Below are 21,875 nucleotides of genomic sequence, written 5' to 3'. Positions count from 1 at the left end.
CCCTTGTCCTTGATGATGACAAGCATACCCATAACATGATGCAGCCACCACCATGCTTGAAAATATTAAGAGTGGTACTCAGTGATGTGTTGTGTTGGATTTGCCCCAAACATAACGCTTTGTATTCAGGACATAAAGTTAATTGCTTTGACACATATTTTGCAGTATTACTTTAGTACCTTGTTCAAACAGGATGCATGTTTAGGAATATTTGTATTCTGTACAGGCTTCCTTTTTTTCACTCTGTCATTTAGGTTAGTATTGTGGAGTAACTACAATGTTGTTGATCCATCCTCAATTTTCTCCTATCACAGCCATTAAACTCTGTAACTGTTATAAAGTCACCATTGGCCTCATGGTGAAATCCCTGAGTGGTTTCCTTCCTCTCTGGCAACTGAGTTAGGAAGGACTCCTGTATCTTTGTAGTGACTGGGTGTATTGATACACCATCCAAAGTGTAATTAATAACTTCCCCATGCTCAAAGGGATATTCAATGTTTGCGTTTATATTTTTACCCCTCTACCAATAGGGGTCATTCTTTGCGATGCATTGGAAAACCTCCTTGGTCTTCGCTGTTGAGTGTGTGTTTGAAATTCACTGAGGGACCTTACAGATAATTGTATGTGTGGGGTACAGAGATGAGGTAGTCATTCAAAAAAATCATGCTAAACACTATTATTAAACACAGAGTGAGTCCATGCAACTTATGTGACTTGTTAAATCACATTTTTACTCCTGAACTTATTTAGGCTTGCCATAACAAAGGGGGTTGAATACCTATTGAGTCAAGCAATTTCAGCTTTAAATGTTGTATTAATTTGAAACATAATTCCTTTGACATTATGGGGTATTGTGTGTAGGCCAGTGACACAAAATCTATATTTAATCTATTTTAAATTCAGGCTGTAACAAGAAAATGTGGAAAAATTCAAGGGGTGTAAATACTTTCCGAAGGCCCTACACATCCTTGGCTTATGAGAATCATTATCATAACTGTATAGGAATGGTCCAGAAGGGATGTGACTGTTATAAAGAGGGGTGCACTCCGCGGAGGAATAAACATCGAGAACAAAACAGATCTGGGAACCAGATTGTCACGCTAAACGAGTTGGTAAAGAATAGCACAAACAAGATCTGGGAACCAGGCTAGAAACAAAACAATGACATAGGTAGCTGTAACATCTCTTTACTTTTGAGTCCGTGTTTGAGGCAGTGCTCCATGACAACGAAGAACTGCTGTAGAGGAGCGTAGTCCGAGTCCAGGGTTCTGCCCAAGTTCAGGGCCGACTCAATCAGACCCTTGATGCTCAGCTTGGCCATGTTCATCAGGTTCAACCGCTCGATTGCTATAGGGTCCTTCGGATCTGGAGCGAGAGGGGACAAAGGAGGCAGAAGACATTAGGAGAAAGAGGAAGAGATTTGAGCAACACACACACACACCCTGGTACAACATACATTGGTCACTGTGGCAACAGCTGAATGCAGAGCATATCAACACTGAGAAGGGAAGGTGACCTGCTCCCAATAGACAGAGCGAGTTGTGGCAAAATGGCTTAAGGACAACAAAGTCAAGGTATTGGAGTGGCCATCACAAAGCCATGACCTCAATCCTATAGAAAATTTGTGGGCAGAACTGAAAAAGTGTGTGCGAGCAAAGAGGCCTACAAACCTGACTCTACCTTCTTGCCCTTTGTGCTGTTGACTGTGCCCAATAATGTTTGTACCACGTTGTGCTGCTACCCTGCTATATTGTTGTCTTAGGTCTCTCTTTATGTAGTGTTGTGTTGTCTCTCATGTCGTGATGTGTGTTTTGTCCTATATTTATGTTATTTTAAATCCCAGGCCCCATCCCCGCAGGAGGCCTTTGGCCTTCTGGTAGGCAGTCATTGTAAATAAGAATTTGTTCTTAAAACTTCTTAGCCTCTATGGGCTAGGTGGGATGCTTGCGTCCCACCTACGTAACAGCCACTTGCAGCCTGTGGCGCGATTTTCAAAACCTTAAAAATCCTATTACTTCAATTTCTCAAACATATGACTATTTTACAGCTATTTAAAGACAAGACTCTCGTTAATCTAACCACACTGTCCGATTTCAAAAAGGCTTTACAACGAAAGCAAAAATTAGATTATGTCAGCAGAGTACCAAGCCAGAAATAATCAGACACCCATTTTTCAAGCCAGCATATAATGTCACCAAAACCCAGAAGACAGCTAAATGCAGCACTCACCTTTGATGATCTTCATCAGATGACAACCCTAGGACATTATGTTATACAATACATGCATGTTTTGTTCAATCAAGTTCATATTTATATCAAAAACCAGCTTTTTACATTAGCATGTGACGTTCAGAACTAGCATACCCCCAAACTTCCGGGGAATTCGCTAACATTTTACTAAATTACTCACGATAAACGTTCACAAAAAGCATAACAATTATTTTAAGAATTATAGATACAGACCTCCTCTATGCACTCGATATGTCCGATTTTAAAATAGCTTTTTGGTGAAAGCACATTTTGCAATATTCTAAGTACATAGACCAGGCATCACGGGCTCGCTATTTAGACACCCGGCAAGTTTAGCACTCACCATAATCATATTTACTATTATAAAAGTTTGATTACCTTTTGTTGTCTTCGTCAGAATGCAGTCCCAGGTCTGCTACTTCAATAACAAATGTTGGTTTGGTCCAAAATAATCCATCGTTATATCCGAATAGCGGCGTTTTGTTCGTGCGTTCCAGACACTATCCGAAATGGTAAAGAAGTGTCGCGCGCATGGCGCAATTCGTGACAATAAAATTCTAAATATTCCATTACCGTACTTCGAAGCATGTCAACCGCTGTTTAAAATCAATTTTACGCCATTTTTCTCGTAGAAAAGCGATAATATTCCGACAGGGAATCTCCTTTTCGGCAAACAGAGGAAAAAAATCACAAAGGCGGGGGCGGTCGGGTCACGCGCATAAGCCCAGAGTCCCTTGATCGGCCACTTGAGAAAGGCGATAATGTGTTTCAGCCTGGGGCTGGAATGACGACATTCAGTTTTTTCCCGGGCTCTGAGCGCCTATGGAAGACGTGGGAAGTGTCACGTTAGAGCAGAGATCCTTAGTAAAAGATAGAGATGGAAAAGAAGTTCAAGAAATGGTCAGACAGGCCACTTCCTGTAAAGGAATCTCTCAGGTTTTGACCTGCCATTTGAGTTCTGTTATACTCACAGACACCATTCAAACAGTTTTAGAAACTTTAGGGTGTTTTCTATCCATATGTAATAAGTATATGCATATTCTAGTTACTGGGTAGGAGTGGTAACCAGATTAAATCGGGTATGTTTTTTATCCAGCCGTGTCAATACTGCCCCCTAGCCCTAACAGGTTAAGGCTAGTATTTTGACGTCCGGATGAAAACCAAAGTAAACTGCCTGTTAGTCAGGCCCAGAAGCTAGGATTTGCATATAAATTGGTATATTTGTAAAGAAAACACGATCTCATTTTCTAAAACTGTTAAAATAATGTCTGAGTATAACAGAACTGATTTGGCAGGCGAAACCCCAGGGACAAACCATCCAGGGGGGGGAAATGGAGGTCATAGGATTTCCCAATGGTTTTCTATGGGACACCCTATTTAGGAGGAACCTGGTTGCAGTTCCTATGGCTTCCACTAGATGTCAACAGTCTTTAGAAATTGGTCGATGTTTTTCTTTTGAGAAATGAAGAAGTAGTGCTATTCATTCCATGTGTCACTCTGAAGGTCCCTACTATTTTGGTGCGCGTGAACAGGAACGCACTCCGTGTTATTTTTCTTCGGTATTGGAAACAGATTATCCCGTCTTAAATTTTATAGATTATTTACATTTTAGATACCCGAGGTTGGATTAGGAATGTTGTTTGAAATGTTTGGACCAAGTTTATAGGTAACTTATTAGATCCTTTGTAGTCACGTTGGGCGAGTTGGAACCGGTGTATTTCTGAATCAAACGCGCCAAATAAATGGACATTTTGGGGATATAAAGAAGGAATTTATCGAACACAACGACCATTCATTGTGTCACAGACATTTGGGATTGCAAAAAGAAGATCTTCAAAAGGTAAGGCATTTATTATATCGTTATTTCTGACTTTTGTGTCGCACCTGCCTGGTTGAAAAATTATTTGCATGTGTTTGTATGCGGGGAGCTGTCCTCAGATAAGCAGAACATGCGATTTCGCTGTAAAGCCTTTTTTTAAATCTGACACAGCGGCTGGATTAACAAGAAGTTAAGCTTTATTTTGATGTATTACACTTATATTTTCGTGAATGTTGAAATTCCTGTAGTTTGAATTTGGCGCTCTGCAATTTCACTGGGTGTTGTCAAATCGATCCGTTAAAGGGATTGGCGCTTGAAGGGATCACTAACAGGTTAACTGACTAGTTAAATAAAAAGGTTAAATAAAATATTAATTAAAAAAAAAAAAATCACCAGTAGAGGGAGTTCCCTTTGACCGTTCACTGTTTTGGTGGCGCTCATAAAAAGTATCATATCATTAAATGTAGCAGAGATCCCACTCTGGAAATGTGATGTGTTTAAAGAGTATATTGTTTAAAACAATGTCTAAAAATTAAAACATTTCATGTTGAATACATTTATGTGTAAAATTCTATGATTTATATATACACTAGATGACAGATAGGGGGCGCTGTGTTGAAGCCACCATGCCTCCATCTTGGTACCCCCACCGTGCCTCCATCTTGGTACACCCCCTCCGTTGTAAAATATATTTAGGAAGTTATAGGAATCCATTTATTAATATCTACATGTTTTTGCCATGTTTATTTTATTACAGACACCTTAATGCATACTTTAACATTTAATTATGAGCTAAACAAAAATATCAATATTTTTTTGAGATTACTAATGTTGCCGTCTCCACTACAACAACAAAACACATGTCATTTTCTTCTTGAAACATTTAATTGAAATACTGTAAAATCCCATTCATTCCTCCTACTGGGAGTGCAAATATGGCCGACCGGTGGCATCAAAGCTTCTCAATGGGCAATACACAGGACCCCTACAGGACCACCCATACAGCCCCCCCCCCCAATAGGACACACAGGACCCCCCCTACAGGACACCTACATGACCCCCGTTACAGGAACAAGGATCTAGTCTGAAAAACACACATTTACAAGCAGCACCTCACCACACCTAGGGTGAGCACATTTAAAAAACCCAAATGGATGACAACAGGATGAATTTGGGGGACAGCGTAGCCTAGCCACACCACTCTGCTCCTCCCTGTTCAACACAAGCCTCCTCTGTGGCTCAGAGAGAACACCATGAGACTGTAATCAGAGTCAAATCAGCGAGTTACCGAGCGCTGGGAGACTCTGACATGACGACATTACTAGGGCATGTATTCATAAAGAGTCTCAGTAGGAGTGGTGATCTAGGATCAGGTCATAAAGAGTCTCAGTAGGAGTACTGTTCTAGGATCAGGTCATAAAGAGTCTCAGTAGGAGTGGTGATATAGGATCAGGTCATACAGAGTCTCAGTAGGAGTGTTGATCTAGGATCAGGTCATAAAGAGTCTCAGTAGGAGTACTGTTCTAGGATCAGGTCATAAAGAGTCTCAGTAGGAGTACTGTTCTAGGATCAGATCATAAAGAGTCTCAGTAGGAGTGGTGATATAGGATCAGGTCATACAGAGTCTCAGTAGGAGTGTTGATCTAGGATCAGGTCAAAGAGTCTCAGTAGGAGTACTGTTCTAGGATCAGGTCATACAGTCTCAGTAGGAGTGGTGATATAGGATCAAGTCATACAGAGTCTCAGTAGGAGTGTTGATCTAGGATCAAGTCATACAGAGTCTCAGTAGGAGTGTTGATCTAGGATCAGGTCCCCTCTGTCCATGTTACGGTCTATCACCTACCTTCGTGGGCCGGCTCTGGGTCTGGAGTGAGAGAGATGTCGTTGAGCTCCCTGAGACAGAGCCATTCTCCGTCCACCGACACGCGGAAGTTACACAGATAGATGGTCTCCCGGGCCGCCTGCGTGATCTTGTCAGTGGTGGGAGTCGGTGCATCGGCCTGAGGCGTCACGTCTGCCATGATGACTCAGCGAATAAAGAGGGCTGAGAGACGAACGGCAACAAAGCAGGAACGCTCTCTCTGTCCAGGCGACGCAAAGGCCGCAAAGAGGGGTGGGGGGGGATGGAGAATTTGTGCCGAACAACAGCAGTCTTCCCAGATACAAAAGGAATGAAAAGGGAGAGAAAAAAAATCTCTGTGCCGAACGACAGCAGTCTTCCTAGATACAATAAGAACAGGAATGAAAAGAGAGAGAAAAACAGCAGCACTTTTTAAACGGAGGAGTGAGGAGAAAAGCCACCAGTGTGGGTCTGTCTCAACAAAAGCCGCAGCCCTGCCCTCTCCTCTTTTCCTCTGCAGCGCGGCCTGGTTACTGGGATAACAACGCTAGGTGTCTGCCTGGGCGCAGCCTGCGTACTGGGATAACAGCGCTAAGTCTCTGCTCTGCTGGAATGACAGCCTCTCCCTTTGGTGGGCTCTGCCTCTGCCCCTCTCCTCTCCTCTCGTTCGGCTAGCCCTCACAGGATTGGTTGTGTGCAGGCGGTGAGTCGCTGCTCCTCTGACAGACAGCAGAATGGGTGTTGACGAAGATGGCTGCCTGATAATGAGCTAGCTGGGTAAAAGAGCAACATCACCTGACCAGATGGTGCATGGGGAGGGGAAGGGACTAATTCCCCTGATGCTCATTTGTTGCAGGGAGAGAGGGAGGGCATCTTTGATGCAGGCAGGCAGGCAGGGAGCGAGGGAGGGAGCGAGGGAGGGCATCTTTGATGCAGGACGGGAGGCAGGAACGGCTCGTCGCTCTCTCTGGCATCAGCCAGATTTCCTGGCAGGGAAGAACTATTAAAATCACACACTGAGCTTGAGAAGCATCACTTTACTCAGCCATAGGATGCTGCCCCATAAAACACTGGAAATTTTAATCCTTGGTTCTATCAAGGAAAGGGGATACCTAAACCAGTTACAACAATGTATTCAACTGAAATGTATCTTCCACAGTTAACCCAGCCCCTCTGAATCGAGGAACTGCCTTAAAAAAAAAAAAAAACATTTAAAAATCGACATCCACGTCAATCGGTCTATTAGCCTACACCATGTAATAACTTCAGTATTTCAACATTATGTCTCTTTTCATATGTTATAGGCAATGTAAAATATATTTCTCAATGACTTATCTAGTTAAATAAAAATAAAATAAAGACATTTCACACTGATGTAACAACCCGAGTCTGATGTGGTAGCGAACAAGTTCCCAGGTCCCAGCGGTCTTATTAAATGTTGCGTAAACACATAATATGCTTGTGCCAGTTCACACAAAAAGTTGCCATTCATAAAAAGTAAATTTGACGTGACAATCTTTAGACCATGCGTAAACACAGTTTCTAGTAGTGGAAATATTGCAAGGCAGCAAAAGGGTAGCTTAGTAGCAGCCTTGTGCTAACGGGAAATTATGTACCCCCGTTTAGAACTGGGTCAGAACCCCCCCCCCCCCCTTTACACCTCCATAACAGCTTGAATTCTTTGGGAATTCAAAAAAAAAAAAGTGTTTGAAACGTTCCACAGGGATGTTAGTCTACGCTGACACGACGGCATCACATAGTTGCTGCTGATTGGACGGTGGTACATTCATGCTGCTAACAGCCCGTTCCATCTCATCCCAAAGATAATCTATAGGGTTGAGTTCTGGGGACTGACCAGGACACTCAAATAAACTGAACTCGCTGTCATGTTCCAGGCTATGTTAATCCACTCCTCAAAATGTCCAGTGTTAGTGGTCGCGTTACGACTGGAGACGCTTCTTCTTCTTGTTTTTAGCTGATCGGACTGGAACCCGGTGGGTCGTCCGCTGCAATAGCCAATCCGTGACAAGGATCGACGAGTTGTGCGTTCTGAGAGGCCGTTCTGCACACCACTGTTATTTGTCTGGTTGTGGCCCGCCTGTTAGCTTGCACAATTCTTGCCATTCTCCTTCGACCTCTCTCATCAACAAGCTGTTTTCTCCAACAGGACTTCTGCTGACTGGATGTTTTTTTGTTTGTTGCACCATTCTACGTAAAACCCTAGACACTGTCGTGCGTGAAAAGCCCAGGAGGGTGGCCGTTTCTGAGATACTGGATGCGGCGTACCTGGCACCTACCATCTCAAAGCTGCTTAGGTCACTAGTTTGGCCCATTCTAATGTTAAAATGAACAGTAAGTGAATGCCTCGATGCCTGCTTTACATAGCAAGCCACAGCCACGTGACTCGTCTGTAGGAGCGATCCATTTTTCGTGAACGGGGTTTGGTGTACACAATTCAACTGGCCAGTCAGTGTATGATGACTCTTAAAATAGATTTTACCCATCTACATTACCCCAAAATTAAAAAGTAAAAAAAATATATATATATATACAAAAATTGTGTTTGCAAATTTGTTGAAAATGAAATTTCTAATTTACATAAGTTCTCACACACCTTAAGAATGGCAGTGATTACAGCTGTGAGTCTTTCTGGGTAAATCTCTAAGAGCTTTGCACACCTGGATTGTACAATATTTGCACATTATTATTTTTTAAATTCTTCAACCTCTTTAGTTGGTTGTTGATCATGATAGACAGCCATTTTAAAAAGTCTTGCCATAGATTTAAGCAGATTTAAGTCTAAACTGTAACTAGGCCGCTCAGGAACATTCAACATTGTCTTGGTAAATAAGTCCAGTGTATATTTGACCTTATGTTTTAGGTTACTGTCCTGCTGTAGGTTAATTCATCTCCCAATGTCTGGTGGAAAGCAGACAACCAGGTTTTCCAATAGGATTTTGCCTGTGCTTAAAAAAAAAAAAATGCCTAGTCCTTGTCGATGACAAGCATACCCATAACATGAAACAGCCACCACCATGCTTGAAGATATGAGGAGTGGTACTCAGTTATGTGTTGTGTTTGATTTACCCCAAACATAATGCTTTGTATTCAAGATAAAGTTAATTTCTTTACCATATTTTTTTCAGTTTTACTTTAGTGCCTTGTTACAAAGGATGCATGTTTTGGATAGGGATGCACGATATATCGGTGAACATATTGGAATCGGCTGATATTAGCTAAAAAATGCCAACATCGGTTTCGGCCTGATTTCTAGTTTAATGCCGATGTCCAAAACCGATGTCAAAGCTGACGTGCGTACCTATATAACGTAGGTACATGACGTAATGACTCCACGTAAAATGCTGAGCTACACGTGCAGCACAGCATTCCTAACCTCGCCCACAATGTCTGCTGTGTGGATCGAGCAGTCAACAAGTCGAGCAGTCATTTGAAAGAGTAAGAACATTTCAGCGAGACAACTCAAAGGTGAAATCCATTAAGCGCCAAGATAATGGAATTAATTTCCCTTGACAATCAACCGTTCTCTGTCGTGGGTGATGTTGGCTTTCACCGACTGGTCGAGCACCAGTACACACTAACAAATGCGCTATTTTTCAGATGTTGCCCTACCGGAGTTACACAATAATAGCGTCATTGCTATTAGCTTCACGACATGCATACTATGGAACGCCGTTCGGGTCTTTGCGTGTCAAAAAGATACAGTAGCACTGTCAAAGCTGTACAAAAAAAAGTCTGCAAACAAGTAAACACCAGCCACGAACGATGTGTTTACAATACCGCATTGGTAATAAAGCATCATTTATTCAACCGCAACTTCTGGGGTAGCTAGCTTTAGCTTGGTAGCACCAATACAACCAGCCTGAAAACAATGACCAGTAGAAACTGCAGTCATTTTCATTATTCTTAGCAATGATTTAGGAATCATTGTGAGTAAGTATTAGCTAGGTTGCCACTTGTTGTTCGCCTATTGAAATTGAACTTCAGTTCATGAAAATAAATAGCTAGCCTGCTACTTAACCCTGTTGCCCAAAGCTAACGTTATAAGCAGCCAGCTAGCTTCATCTGGCTAGTGATGCTCGACAGGACAGGGTTATGTGTTGTGAAGCTAGCCACAATAAGGATTAGGCACAATAGTGGATTCTACGGTTTGCCTTCAAAATAAAAAAAGTGTGTCACTGACAGTGATGCAAATGAATACAAATAGTAGAATTATGCCATACTTTTATTTTGAAGACTACCCGTAAAGTCCACTATTGTGGCTAATCCTTATTGTGGCTAATCCTTATTGTGGCTAGCTTCACATAGATGGGTCCGACCACCATTAATCAAGTAAGAACTGTATTATAAATCAGGGATACTTTAGATGACACCTAGCTATATAGTTAGCTAGCTAACTATATAGCTACTGAAACAGATGTCGTTTTGCTATGTTTTTGGGGAAGAACATTGTTTGCATCCATGACCTAGCTAGCTTTCATGACCAGCTAGCTTTTATGACCAGCACTGTAGGTGCGCGAGACAACTTTGCCAGCATCATAGCATAAGTATCGATTAATCGTTGTGACATATGAACTACGAGTGAATGTGTAATAACTACGTAAAAAAAATAATAAAAGCTTTAAATTGTTATGTGACGTGCAGTCATATTCAGGTCCTGAGATGCAATGCCTTAGATGGCTGTGTCAATGTGTGTGTGTGTGTGTTAACTATTTACCTATACTAGAATTCTTAAAAAGGCCGCTAAAATTTTAAATATCGGTTATCGGTCAAAAAATGTCATATTGGTGCATCACTAGTTTTGTAATATTTGTATTCTGTACAGGCTTCCTCCTTTTCTCTGTCATTTAGGTTAGTATTTTGGAGTAACTACGGTGTTGATCCATCCTGAAAATTCTCCTTTCACAGCCATTAAAAACTCACCGTTTTACAGTCACCATTGGCCTCATGGTGAAATCCCTGAGCAGTTTCCTTCCTCGCTGGCAACTGAGTTAGGAAGGACGCTTGTGTCTTTGTAGTGACTGGGTGTATTGATACACCATCCAAAGTGTAATAATTAATTTAATTTGCTCAAAAGTGATATTCAATGTCTGTTTATTTTATTACCCATCTACCAATGGGTGCCCTTCATTGCAAGGCATTGGAAAAACTTCCTGGTGTTTTCACTGCTCGACTGAGGGACCAAATTGTATGTGTGGGGTACAGAGACGAGGGAGTCATTCAAAAAATGATGTTAAACACTATTATTGCACACGGAGTGAGTCCATGCAACTTATTATGTGACTTGTTAAGCACATTTCACTGGCAAAGAAAACAATGTCAACACCTCCAAATCCATCGCCATTTCCTTTAGATACTGTCGAATTCCAATATCTACAAAGCAAAATAAGAGTGTCATTGTCACCATAAAAGCGGAACGATGGGCAATGTTCAGCCGTTGTTATAAAATGCTCGTTCACGCACAGTTTTACGACGCGTCTGATTTATAGCAGGAAACATATGTATGTATTGCGTGCGTCAAGTTTAAACATTTAAAATATATTTTTAGAAATGGTTCACGCAGATATTACGTGTAACATTTATGCCACATTTATGCCACATTTATGCCTGGGGTGGCAGGGTAGCCTAGTGGTTAGAGCGTTGGGCTAGTAACTGAAAGGTTGCAAGTTCAAATCCCCCGAGCTGACAAGGTACAAGTCTGTCGTTCTGCCCCTGAACAAGGCAGTTAACCGACTGTACTGTTCCTAGGCTGTCATTGAAAATAACAATTTGTTCTTAACTGACTTGCCTAGTTAAATAAAGGTAAAATAAAAAATAAATGAAGCCCTGGAGAAGGTTACTCGTCACCTAAGGCCCTTCGAACCAAACATCCACATGACAAAGTCAGATTTCCACACTGAGTCAGGCAGTCCCAGGCAGTCCCACTGAGTCCGGCAGTCCCACTGAGTCAGGCAGTCCCACTGAGTCAGGCAGTCCCACTGAGTCAGGCAGTCCCACTGAGTCCGGACTTAACTTCTGTGCAGTATTTGAACACAAATACTGGAAATTCCACTGGTCTCATCCAAGGTTATTTCAGTCACACCCTGCCAATTTAACTCAACGTAAAACATAACTCAGGAATCAGGATGGATTCAATCACAAAAGGCCTGAGCATTTCACTGTAGCCATCTTGTCATTCCACATCTTATCTTGTCAATCTAGCTCACAGACTGTAAAAAAAAATATGGACGAAGCCATCGATGACGTTGTGTCCTATGAGAACGCTTGGTGGCGTATTTCATCGTCAGGAAATGTCATTTCAGAGTGTTGCATGCTTGTCAAAAAAAACTAAAACGTGTGCACAAAGGGGGAACCCCGGGACCGAATTTGGGAAAACATGAACTACTGAAATGACAAAACAGCAGTGCTGCAATGTTCGCGGTTTTTGCCACAAAATTCGGCTACTTTGAAAACGATGTCGCGGGTGAAAATGTATTTTGTCGAGGGTTGCGGGTTTTTGTGGCATTTCTCTTCAAAAAATCTATTTCACTGAGACCTGCTGCTGACTGAAGCAGGCTGTTGCTGAGTGAGTGAGTGAGTGAGTGAGTGAGTGAGTGAGTGAGTGAGTGAGTGAGTGAGTGAGTGAGTGAGTGAGTGAGTGAGTGAGTGAGTGAGGGAGTGAGTGAGGGAGGAGGACCGGAAAGGTCTGTCTGTGTTGAGAGAGCGGCACAGCCATTGGCTGAGTCACGTGAGCTAGAGGAGAGAGCGGCACAGCCATTGGCTGAGTCACGTGAGCTAGAGGAGAGAGCGGCACAGCCATTGGCTGAGTCACGTGAGCTAGAGGAGAGAGCGGTACAGCCATTGGCTGAGTCACGTGAGCTAGAGGAGAGAGCGGCACAGCCATTGGCTGAGTCACGTGAGCTAGAGGAGAGAGCAGTACAGCTATTGGCTGAGTCACGTGAGCTAGAGGAGAGAGCAGTACAGCTATTGGCTGAGTCACGTGAGCTAGAGGAGAGAGCAGCACAGCTATTGGCTGAGTCACGTGAGCTAGAGGAGAAAGCAGCACAGCTATTGGCTGAGTCACGTGAGCTAGAGGAGAGAGACAACTTTTTACCAGTTGTTGGACTTGGCTATTTAGATTGTCATTATGGAGACACCTATTTCCATAAAAACATTAATACTCTACAACTGATGCACATCAAGAAATAATGGAGAAAAAAAACACTGGAAAACTATTTTGGTCCCACTACAGCACATTACATAAATCCTCTCAGTTGGTGGTTTAAACTGCATTCTGATGTTGACTGCTTAAAGAAAAATGGTATCAAGGGAAGTGCTTTATGCATGTTCAGTTCTTGGGTTTCGGGGGGGGGCTGCCCGAGGGGAAATCTGAAATGGAAGTTGGGGAACTCCCTCACGTGCGTGGGGGAAGTCCTCAATGAAACTGACATGAAGCTAAATATGTTGAATGATACATTTTCCTCAGTTGGCCATCGAGAGAGAGATATATATATATATATATAGATGGCCAACTGAGGAAAATGTATCATATATATATATATATATATATATATATATATATATATATATGCCATTGTCGGCTACAATTTGATACAATAAATATGTTGAAATGACTATTAGCAAAGGGGATTTATTTACAATTATAAACCTGGTTCGAGCCCTGAATGCTGATTGGCTGAAAGCCGAGGTATATCAGACCATATACCAGGGGTATGACAAAACGTTACTTTTTACTGTTCTAATTACATCGGTAACCAGTTTATAATAAGGCACCCCCGGGTTTTGCGGTATATGGCGAATATACAACGGCTAACAGCTGTATCCAGGCACTCCACGTTGCGTAATGCTTATGAATAGCCCTTATGAATAGCCCATTGGCCATATCCCATACCCTCTTGGGCAAATTATCTGGCGAGTTTAATAAGGGCAAATTATATTTGAACTTGCCCCATATTCAAATTCCTTTATTACGTTGTGTCATAGTTTGCAATAATTATTATTTTGAGTTAACCCGGATTTTGCTTCTAACTTCGTTACTATGATATTCCTTCATTAAAATTGGCTCGATAACGGTATGGAATACGGTTTTATTGTATAAATATGGCAACTAACATTACTCTCTTGCTGCGAAAAAACAAAATTGTGCTAGTTTTCAGGCCTTTTGGTTTAGAATGGTCATTGGGAATGGAAATGTTAGCTTGACCTGTGAAACAGAGCTATCTAGCTGTTATATAGAGCTGGACTCTCCAACCCTGTTCCTGGAGAGATGTTGTCTGAGCCCAATCATGTTCTACCATGTTCTGTGTTGCTGCCATGTTGTGTTTCTACCATGTTGTTGTTAAGTTTCTACCATGCTGTGTTGTCATGCGTTGCTACCATGTTGTTGTCATGTTGTGTTGCTACCATGTTGTTGTTAAGTTGCTACCATGCTGTGTTGTCATGTGTTTCTACCATGCCGTGTTGTCATGCGTTGCTGCCATGTTGTGTTGTTGTCATGTTGTGTTGCTACCATGTTGTTGTCATGTTGAGTTTCTACCATGTTGTTAAGTTTCTACCATGCTGTGTTGTCATGTGAATCTACCATGCTGTGTTTCTACCATGTTGTTAAGTTTCTACCATGCTGTGTTGTCATGCGTTGCTGCCATGTTGTGTTGCTACCATGTTGTTGTCATGTGTTGCTACCATGCTGTGTTGTCATGTGTTGCTACCATGCTATGCTGCCACCATGTTGTTGTTAAGTTTCTACCATGCTGTGTTGTCATGTTGTGTTTCTACCATGCTGTGTTGTCATGTGTTGCTACCATGCTGTGTTGTCATGTTGTGTTTCTACCATGCTGTGTTGTCATGTTGTGTTGCTACCATGCTGTGTTGCTACCATGCTGTGTTGTGTTGTCATGCTGTGTTGTCATGCTGTGTTGTGTTGTCATGCTGTGTTGTGTTGTCATGCTGTGTTGTCATGCTGTGTTGTTGTCTTAGGTCTCTCTTTATGTTGTGTTGTCTCTCTTGTTGTGATGTGTGTTTTGTCCTATATTTATATTGTTTATTTTGTAGTTTTAATCCCAGGCCCCCCGTCCCCGCAGGAGGCCTTTAGCTAGGCCGTCATTATAAATAAGTTAAATAGTTAAATAAAAGACAGTACCTTCCTGTATATGTTTTCGTTTCAACTACAGTTTTAACTAACCCGATTGAATTGATCAAGCAGGTTAACGACTAGAATCAGGTGAACTATCTCAGTGTTGGAGGAAAGAAACCCTACAGGACGGTGAGTTAGCTAGCCCTGACATAACGGGAACATCTTTCTCTACTGTAACGTTCCTTTAATCAATCTGAAAAGTTGTCTTTGGCTGGCTAACTAAGATAAGATAAAATAAGAGCTTCATATCCTCTACTACTCTGTTTGCTTGTTGACTAGGTATATTTCAGTCAGTCGGGGGTGTTGACAAATAGTTACCGTTAGCTAGCTAGCTACTACAACAACAACGACACTTTTTCAGTCAGACAGCTAGTGTATTCACTGTCAACTAGCAAGTTGACTAGTTAAAAAAAAAAAAAGGGGTCTAGGTATATGAAGTATTGAAAACACTCACTCTTCGACGTACTCTTGATATCGACTTCGTATTGAACAGAAGATGGAGATGACAGTCCAGTCTTAGCGAAAGAAATGTTCGCCGAACTCAACGCCTCTTTAAAATAGATGACAGACGTCGGGGAGAAGGACTCGTCCGGGGTGCTAACAACACGTCCGTTTTTATCTTCAACTTGTGCTCTTTCAGTGTCCCCCGAAGCATCCAAACTTTGTGAAAGTGGTGAATCGTGGAAGGGACACGGTGATGTTGACAGTCCCTGCTCCGCCATCTTCACTTGCATGTGACTCGTTTCCAATCAGCAGTGAGAGAGAGAGAGAGAGAGAGAGAGAGAAACTTGTTCTTCTTTCATTCCGTGGGGTTTATCGGTGGTTGGTTTCCAACTTTATGGTGCATTACCACCACCTACTGTACTGGAGTGTGGTCCAGAGGACAGGGAGAAACTAAATCCTACCTGGCATCTCAGTTACTCTTTAAAAAAAGATAACAATATATTTGATACTATATCTAAAGAAGTTCTACTCAAAATACTGTTTAAACTCATTTCCTGTATCCCCATTCTCCCTCATACTAGATCTCATCTTCTCTCTTTCCCCCCTGATACTGCCCCACACTGTATCAATACATGCTCTGTTTCCTGGTAATAATCTCACTTTTCTGTTGGATGCTTTCCTATTACATTTAAAGTCGTATTTATCCGGCTGTGTCCCACCCTTCATCTTGTAAAAAAATAGCCTCCTCTCTTCTGTCTATTCCCGCTGTCCTCCCCTCCCTGACTTTCCTCTGTACTTGAAATAAATGCCTGCCCTTAGTATCACTGCTCCTGCCATGTCCGCACCATCACTGTCCATATCTGGCTCGTTAGCCTGCCATCTCTGCACCATCACTGTCCACATCAGGCTGTTAGCCTGCCATCTCTGCACCATCACTGTCCACATCAGGCTGTTAGCCTGCCATTTCTGCACCATCACTGTCCACATCAGGCTGTTAGCCTGCCATCTCTGCACCATCACTGTCCACATCAGGCTGTTAGCCTGCCATCTCTGCACCATCACTGTCCACATCTGGCTGTTAGCCTGCCATCTCTACACCATCACTGTCCATATCAGGCTGTTAGCCTGCCATCTCTGCACCATCACTGTCCACATCAGGCTGTTAGCCTACCATCTCTACACCATCACTATCCACATCAGTCTGTTAGCCTGCCATCTCTACACCATCACTGTCCATATCAGGCTGTTAGCCTGCCATCTCTGCACCATCACTGTCCACATCAGGCTGTTAGCCTGCCATCTCTACACCATCACTATCCACATCAGTCTGTTAGCCTGCCATCTCTACACCATCACTGTCCACATCAGGCTGTTAGCCTGCCATCTCTGCACCATCACTGTCCACATCAGGCTGTTAGCCTGTCATCTCTGCACCATCACTGTCCACATCAGGCTGTTAGCCTGCCATCTCTGCACCATCACTGTCCACATAAGGCTTGTTAGCCTGCCATCTCTGCACCATCACTGTCCACATCAGGCTGTTAGCCTGCCATCTCTGCACCATCACTGTCCACATCAGGCTGTTAGCCTGCCATCTCTGCACCATCACTGTCCACATCAGGCTCGTTAGCCTGCCATCTCTGCACCATCACTGTCCACATCAGGCTGTTAGCCTGCCATCTCTGCACCATCACTGTCCACATCAGGCTGTTAGCCTGCCATCTCTACACCATCACTGTCCATATCTGGCTGTTAGCCTGCCATCTCTGCACCATCACTGTCCACATCAGGCTGTTAGCCTGCCATCTCTGCACCATCACTGTCCACATCAGGCTGTTAGCCTGCCATTTCTGCACCATCACTGTCCACATCAGGCCCGTTAGCCTGCCATCTCTACACCATCACTGTCCACATCAGGCTGTTAGCCTGCCATCTCTACACCATCACTGTCCACATCAGGCTGTTAGCCTGCCATCTCTGCACCATCACTGTCCACATCAGGCTGTTAGCCTGCCATCTCTGCACCATCACTGTCCACATCTGGCTGTTAGCCTGCCATCTCTGCACCATCACTGTCCACATCAGGCTGTTAGCCTGCCATTTCTGCACCATCACTGTCCACATCAGGCTGTTAGCCTGCCATCTCTACACCATCACTGTCCACATCAGGCTGTTAGCCTGCCATCTCTGCACCATCACTGTCCACATCAGGCTGTTAGCCTGCCATCTCTACACCATCACTGTCCACATCAGGCTGTTAGCCTGCCATCTCTGCACCATCACTGTCCACATCAGGCTGTTAGCCTGCCATCTCTGCCCCATCACTGTCCACATCTGGCTGTTAGCCTGCCATCTCTACACCATCACTGTCCATATCAGGCTGTTAGCCTGCCATCTCTGCACCATCACTGTCCACATCAGGCTGTTAGCCTACCATCTCTACACCATCACTATCCACATCAGTCTGTTAGCCTGCCATCTCTACACCATCACTGTCCATATCAGGCTGTTAGCCTGCCATCTCTGCACCATCACTGTCCACATCAGGCTGTTAGCCTGCCATCTCTACACCATCACTATCCACATCAGTCTGTTAGCCTGCCATCTCTACACCATCACTGTCCACATCAGGCTGTTAGCCTGCCATCTCTGCACCATCACTGTCCACATCAGGCTGTTAGCCTGTCATCTCTGCACCATCACTGTCCACATCAGGCTGTTAGCCTGCCATCTCTGCACCATCACTGTCCACATAAGGCTTGTTAGCCTGCCATCTCTGCACCATCACTGTCCACATCAGGCTGTTAGCCTGCCATCTCTGCACCATCACTGTCCACATCAGGCTGTTAGCCTGCCATCTCTGCACCATCACTGTCCACATCAGGCTCGTTAGCCTGCCATCTCTGCACCATCACTGTCCACATCAGGCTGTTAGCCTGCCATCTCTGCACCATCACTGTCCACATCAGGCTGTTAGCCTGCCATCTCTACACCATCACTGTCCATATCTGGCTGTTAGCCTGCCATCTCTGCACCATCACTGTCCACATCAGGCTGTTAGCCTGCCATCTCTGCACCATCACTGTCCACATCAGGCTGTTAGCCTGCCATTTCTGCACCATCACTGTCCACATCAGGCCCGTTAGCCTGCCATCTCTACACCATCACTGTCCACATCAGGCTGTTAGCCTGCCATCTCTACACCATCACTGTCCACATCAGGCTGTTAGCCTGCCATCTCTGCACCATCACTGTCCACATCAGGCTGTTAGCCTGCCATCTCTGCACCATCACTGTCCACATCTGGCTGTTAGCCTGCCATCTCTGCACCATCACTGTCCACATCAGGCTGTTAGCCTGCCATTTCTGCACCATCACTGTCCACATCAGGCTGTTAGCCTGCCATCTCTACACCATCACTGTCCACATCAGGCTGTTAGCCTGCCATCTCTGCACCATCACTGTCCACATCAGGCTGTTAGCCTGCCATCTCTACACCATCACTGTCCACATCAGGCTGTTAGCCACTGCCTTGCTCATTGAAACTACAAAATCAACATCCCCACTACTTAGTGCTTGTTTAACCAGTACATTAACATCCCCACTACTTAGTGCTTGTTTAACCAGTACATCAACATCCCCACTACTTAGTGCTTGTTTATCAACATCCCCACTACTTAGTGATTGTTTATCAACATCCCCACTACTTAGTGCTTGTTTAACCAGTACATCAACATCCCCACTACTTAGTGCTTGTTTAACCAGTACATCAACATCCCCACTACTTAGTGCTTGTTTATCAACATCCCCACTACTTAGTGCTTGTTTATCAACATCCCCACTACTTAGTGATTGTTTATCAACATCCCCACTACTTAGTGCTTGTTTATCAACATCCCCACTACTTTGTGCTTGTTTACCCAGTACATCAACATCCCCACTACTTAGTGCTTGTTTAACCAGTACATCAACATCCCCACTACTTAGTGCTTGTTTAACCAGTACATCAACATCCCCACTACTTAGTGCTTGTTTATCAACATCCCCACTACTTAGTGCTTGTTTATCAACACCCCCACTACTTAGTGCTTGTTTAACCAGTACATCAACATCCCCACTACTTAGTGCTTGTTTAGCCAGTACATCAACATTCCCACTACTTAGTGCTTGTTTAACCAGTACATCAACCTCCCACTACTTTGTGCTTGTTTAGCCAGTACATCAACATCCCCACTACTTAGTGCTTGTTTAACCAGTACATCAACATCCCCACTACTTAGTGCTTGTTTATCAACATCCCCACTACTTAGTGCTTGTTTATCAACATCCCCACTACTTAGTGATTGTTTATCAACATCCCCACTACTTAGTGCTTGTTTATCAACATCCCCACTACTTAGTGCTTGTTTACCCAGTACATCAACATCCCCACTACTTAGTGCTTGTTTAACCAGTACATCAACATCCCCACTACTTAGTGCTTGTTTAACCAGTACATCAACATCCCCACTACTTAGTGCTTGTTTATCAACATCCCCACTACTTAGTGCTTGTTTATCAACACCCCCACTACTTAGTGCTTGTTTAACCAGTACATCAACATCCCCACTACTTAGTGCTTGTTTAGCCAGTACATCAACATTCCCACTACTTAGTGCTTGTTTAACCAGTACATCAACCTCCCACTACTTTGTGCTTGTTTAGCCAGTACATCAACATCCCCACTACTTAGTGCTTGTTTAACCAGTACATCAACATCCCCACTACTTAGTGCTTGTTTATCAACATCCCCACTACTTAGTGCTTGTTTATCAACATCCCCACTACTTAGTGATTGTTTATCAACATCCCCACTACTTAGTGCTTGTTTATCAACATCCCCACTACTTAGTGCTTGTTTACCCAGTACATCAACATCCCCACTACTTAGTGCTTGTTTAACCAGTACATCAACATCCCCACTACTTAGTGCTTGTTTAACCAGTACATCAACATCCCCACTACTTAGTGCTTGTTTATCAACATCCCCACTACTTAGTGCTTGTTTATCAACACCCCCACTACTTAGTGCTTGTTTAACCAGTACATCAACATCCCCACTACTTAGTGCTTGTTTAGCCAGTACATCAACATTCCCACTACTTAGTGCTTGTTTAACCAGTACATCAACCTCCCACTACTTTGTGCTTGTTTAGCCAGTACATCAACATCCCCACTACTTAGTGCTTGTTTATCAACATCCCCACTACTTAGTGCTTGTTTATCAACACCCCCACTACTTAGTGCTTGTTTAACCAGTACATCAACATCCCCACTACTTAGTGCTTGTTTAGCCAGTAGATCAACATCCCCACTACTTAGTGCTTGTTTAGCCAGTACATCAACATCCCCACTACTTAGTGCTTGTTTATCAACACCCCCACTACTTAGTGCATGTTTAACCAGTACATCAACATCCCCACTACTTAGTGCTTGTTTATCAACATCCCCACTACTTAGTGCTTGTTTAGCCAGTACATCAACATCCCCCACTACTTAGTGCTTGTTTAACCAGTACATCAACATCCCCACTACTTAGTGCTTGTTTATCAACATCCCCACTACTTAGTGCTTGTTTAACCAGTACATCAACATCCCCACTACTTAGTGCTTGTTTAACCAGTACATCAACATCCCCACTACTTAGTGCTTGTTTAACCAGTACATCAACATCCCCACTACTTAGTGCTTGTTTAACCAGTACATCAACATCCCCACTACTTAGTGCTTGTTTCACCAGTACATCAATATCCCCACTACATAGTGCTTGTTTAACCAGTACATCAACATCCCCACTACTTAGTGCTTGTTTATCAACATCCCCACTACTTAGTGCTTGTTTATCAACATCCCCACTACTTAGTGCTTGTTTAACCAGTACATCAACATCCCCACTACTTAGTGCTTGTTTAACCAGTACATCAACATCCCCACTACTTAGTGCTTGTTTATCAACATCCCCACTACTTAGTGCTTGTTTATCAACATCCCCACTACTTACTGATTGTTTATCAACATCCCCACTACTTAGTGCTTGTTTATCAACATCCCCAGTACTTAGTGCTTGTTTACCCAGTACATCAACATCCCCACTACTTAGTGCTTGTTTATCAACATCCCCACTACTTAGTGCTTGTTTATCAACATCCCCACTACTTAGTGATTGTTTATCAACATCCCCACTACTTGGTGCTTGTTTATCAACATCCCCACTACTTAGTGCTTGTTTACCCAGTACATCAACATCCCCACTACTTAGTGCTTGTTTAACCAGTACATCAACATCCCCACTACTTAGTGCTTGTTTAACCAGTACATCAACATCCCCACTA

At 43.3% G+C, this 21,875-nt stretch overlaps 1 protein-coding gene across 5 annotated transcripts in view; it reads right to left on the bottom strand.

The window, feature by feature from the left end:
* rufy3 (RUN and FYVE domain containing 3) overlaps positions 1-15,834 on the bottom strand; it is a 43,348-nt gene extending 27,514 nt beyond the window's left edge. For 2 of the 5 annotated variants that reach the window (XM_014143554.2, XM_014143556.2), the window contains exons 1-2: positions 15,515-15,833; positions 1,192-1,365 (exon numbers count right to left, since the gene is read on the bottom strand). In XM_014143554.2, coding sequence (XP_013999029.2) covers positions 1,192-1,365; positions 15,515-15,794 — 454 coding nt within the window. In that variant the 5' untranslated portion in view covers positions 15,795-15,833. Of the gene's footprint in view, positions 1-1,191; positions 1,366-5,912; positions 6,708-15,514 lie in introns of those variants that run through there. The other 3 variants (XM_045695454.1, XM_014143557.2, XM_014143555.2) reach the window with 3 other exon arrangements.
* Positions 15,835-21,875: the final 6,041 nt, after the last annotated feature.

Source organism: Salmo salar, chromosome ssa15 (assembly GCF_905237065.1).
Source record: "Salmo salar chromosome ssa15, Ssal_v3.1, whole genome shotgun sequence".
Classification (NCBI taxonomy): Eukaryota; Metazoa; Chordata; class Actinopteri; order Salmoniformes; family Salmonidae; genus Salmo; species Salmo salar.
The sequence above is the reverse complement of the archived record's forward strand: the minus strand, read 5'-3'. Positions and strand labels throughout refer to the sequence as shown.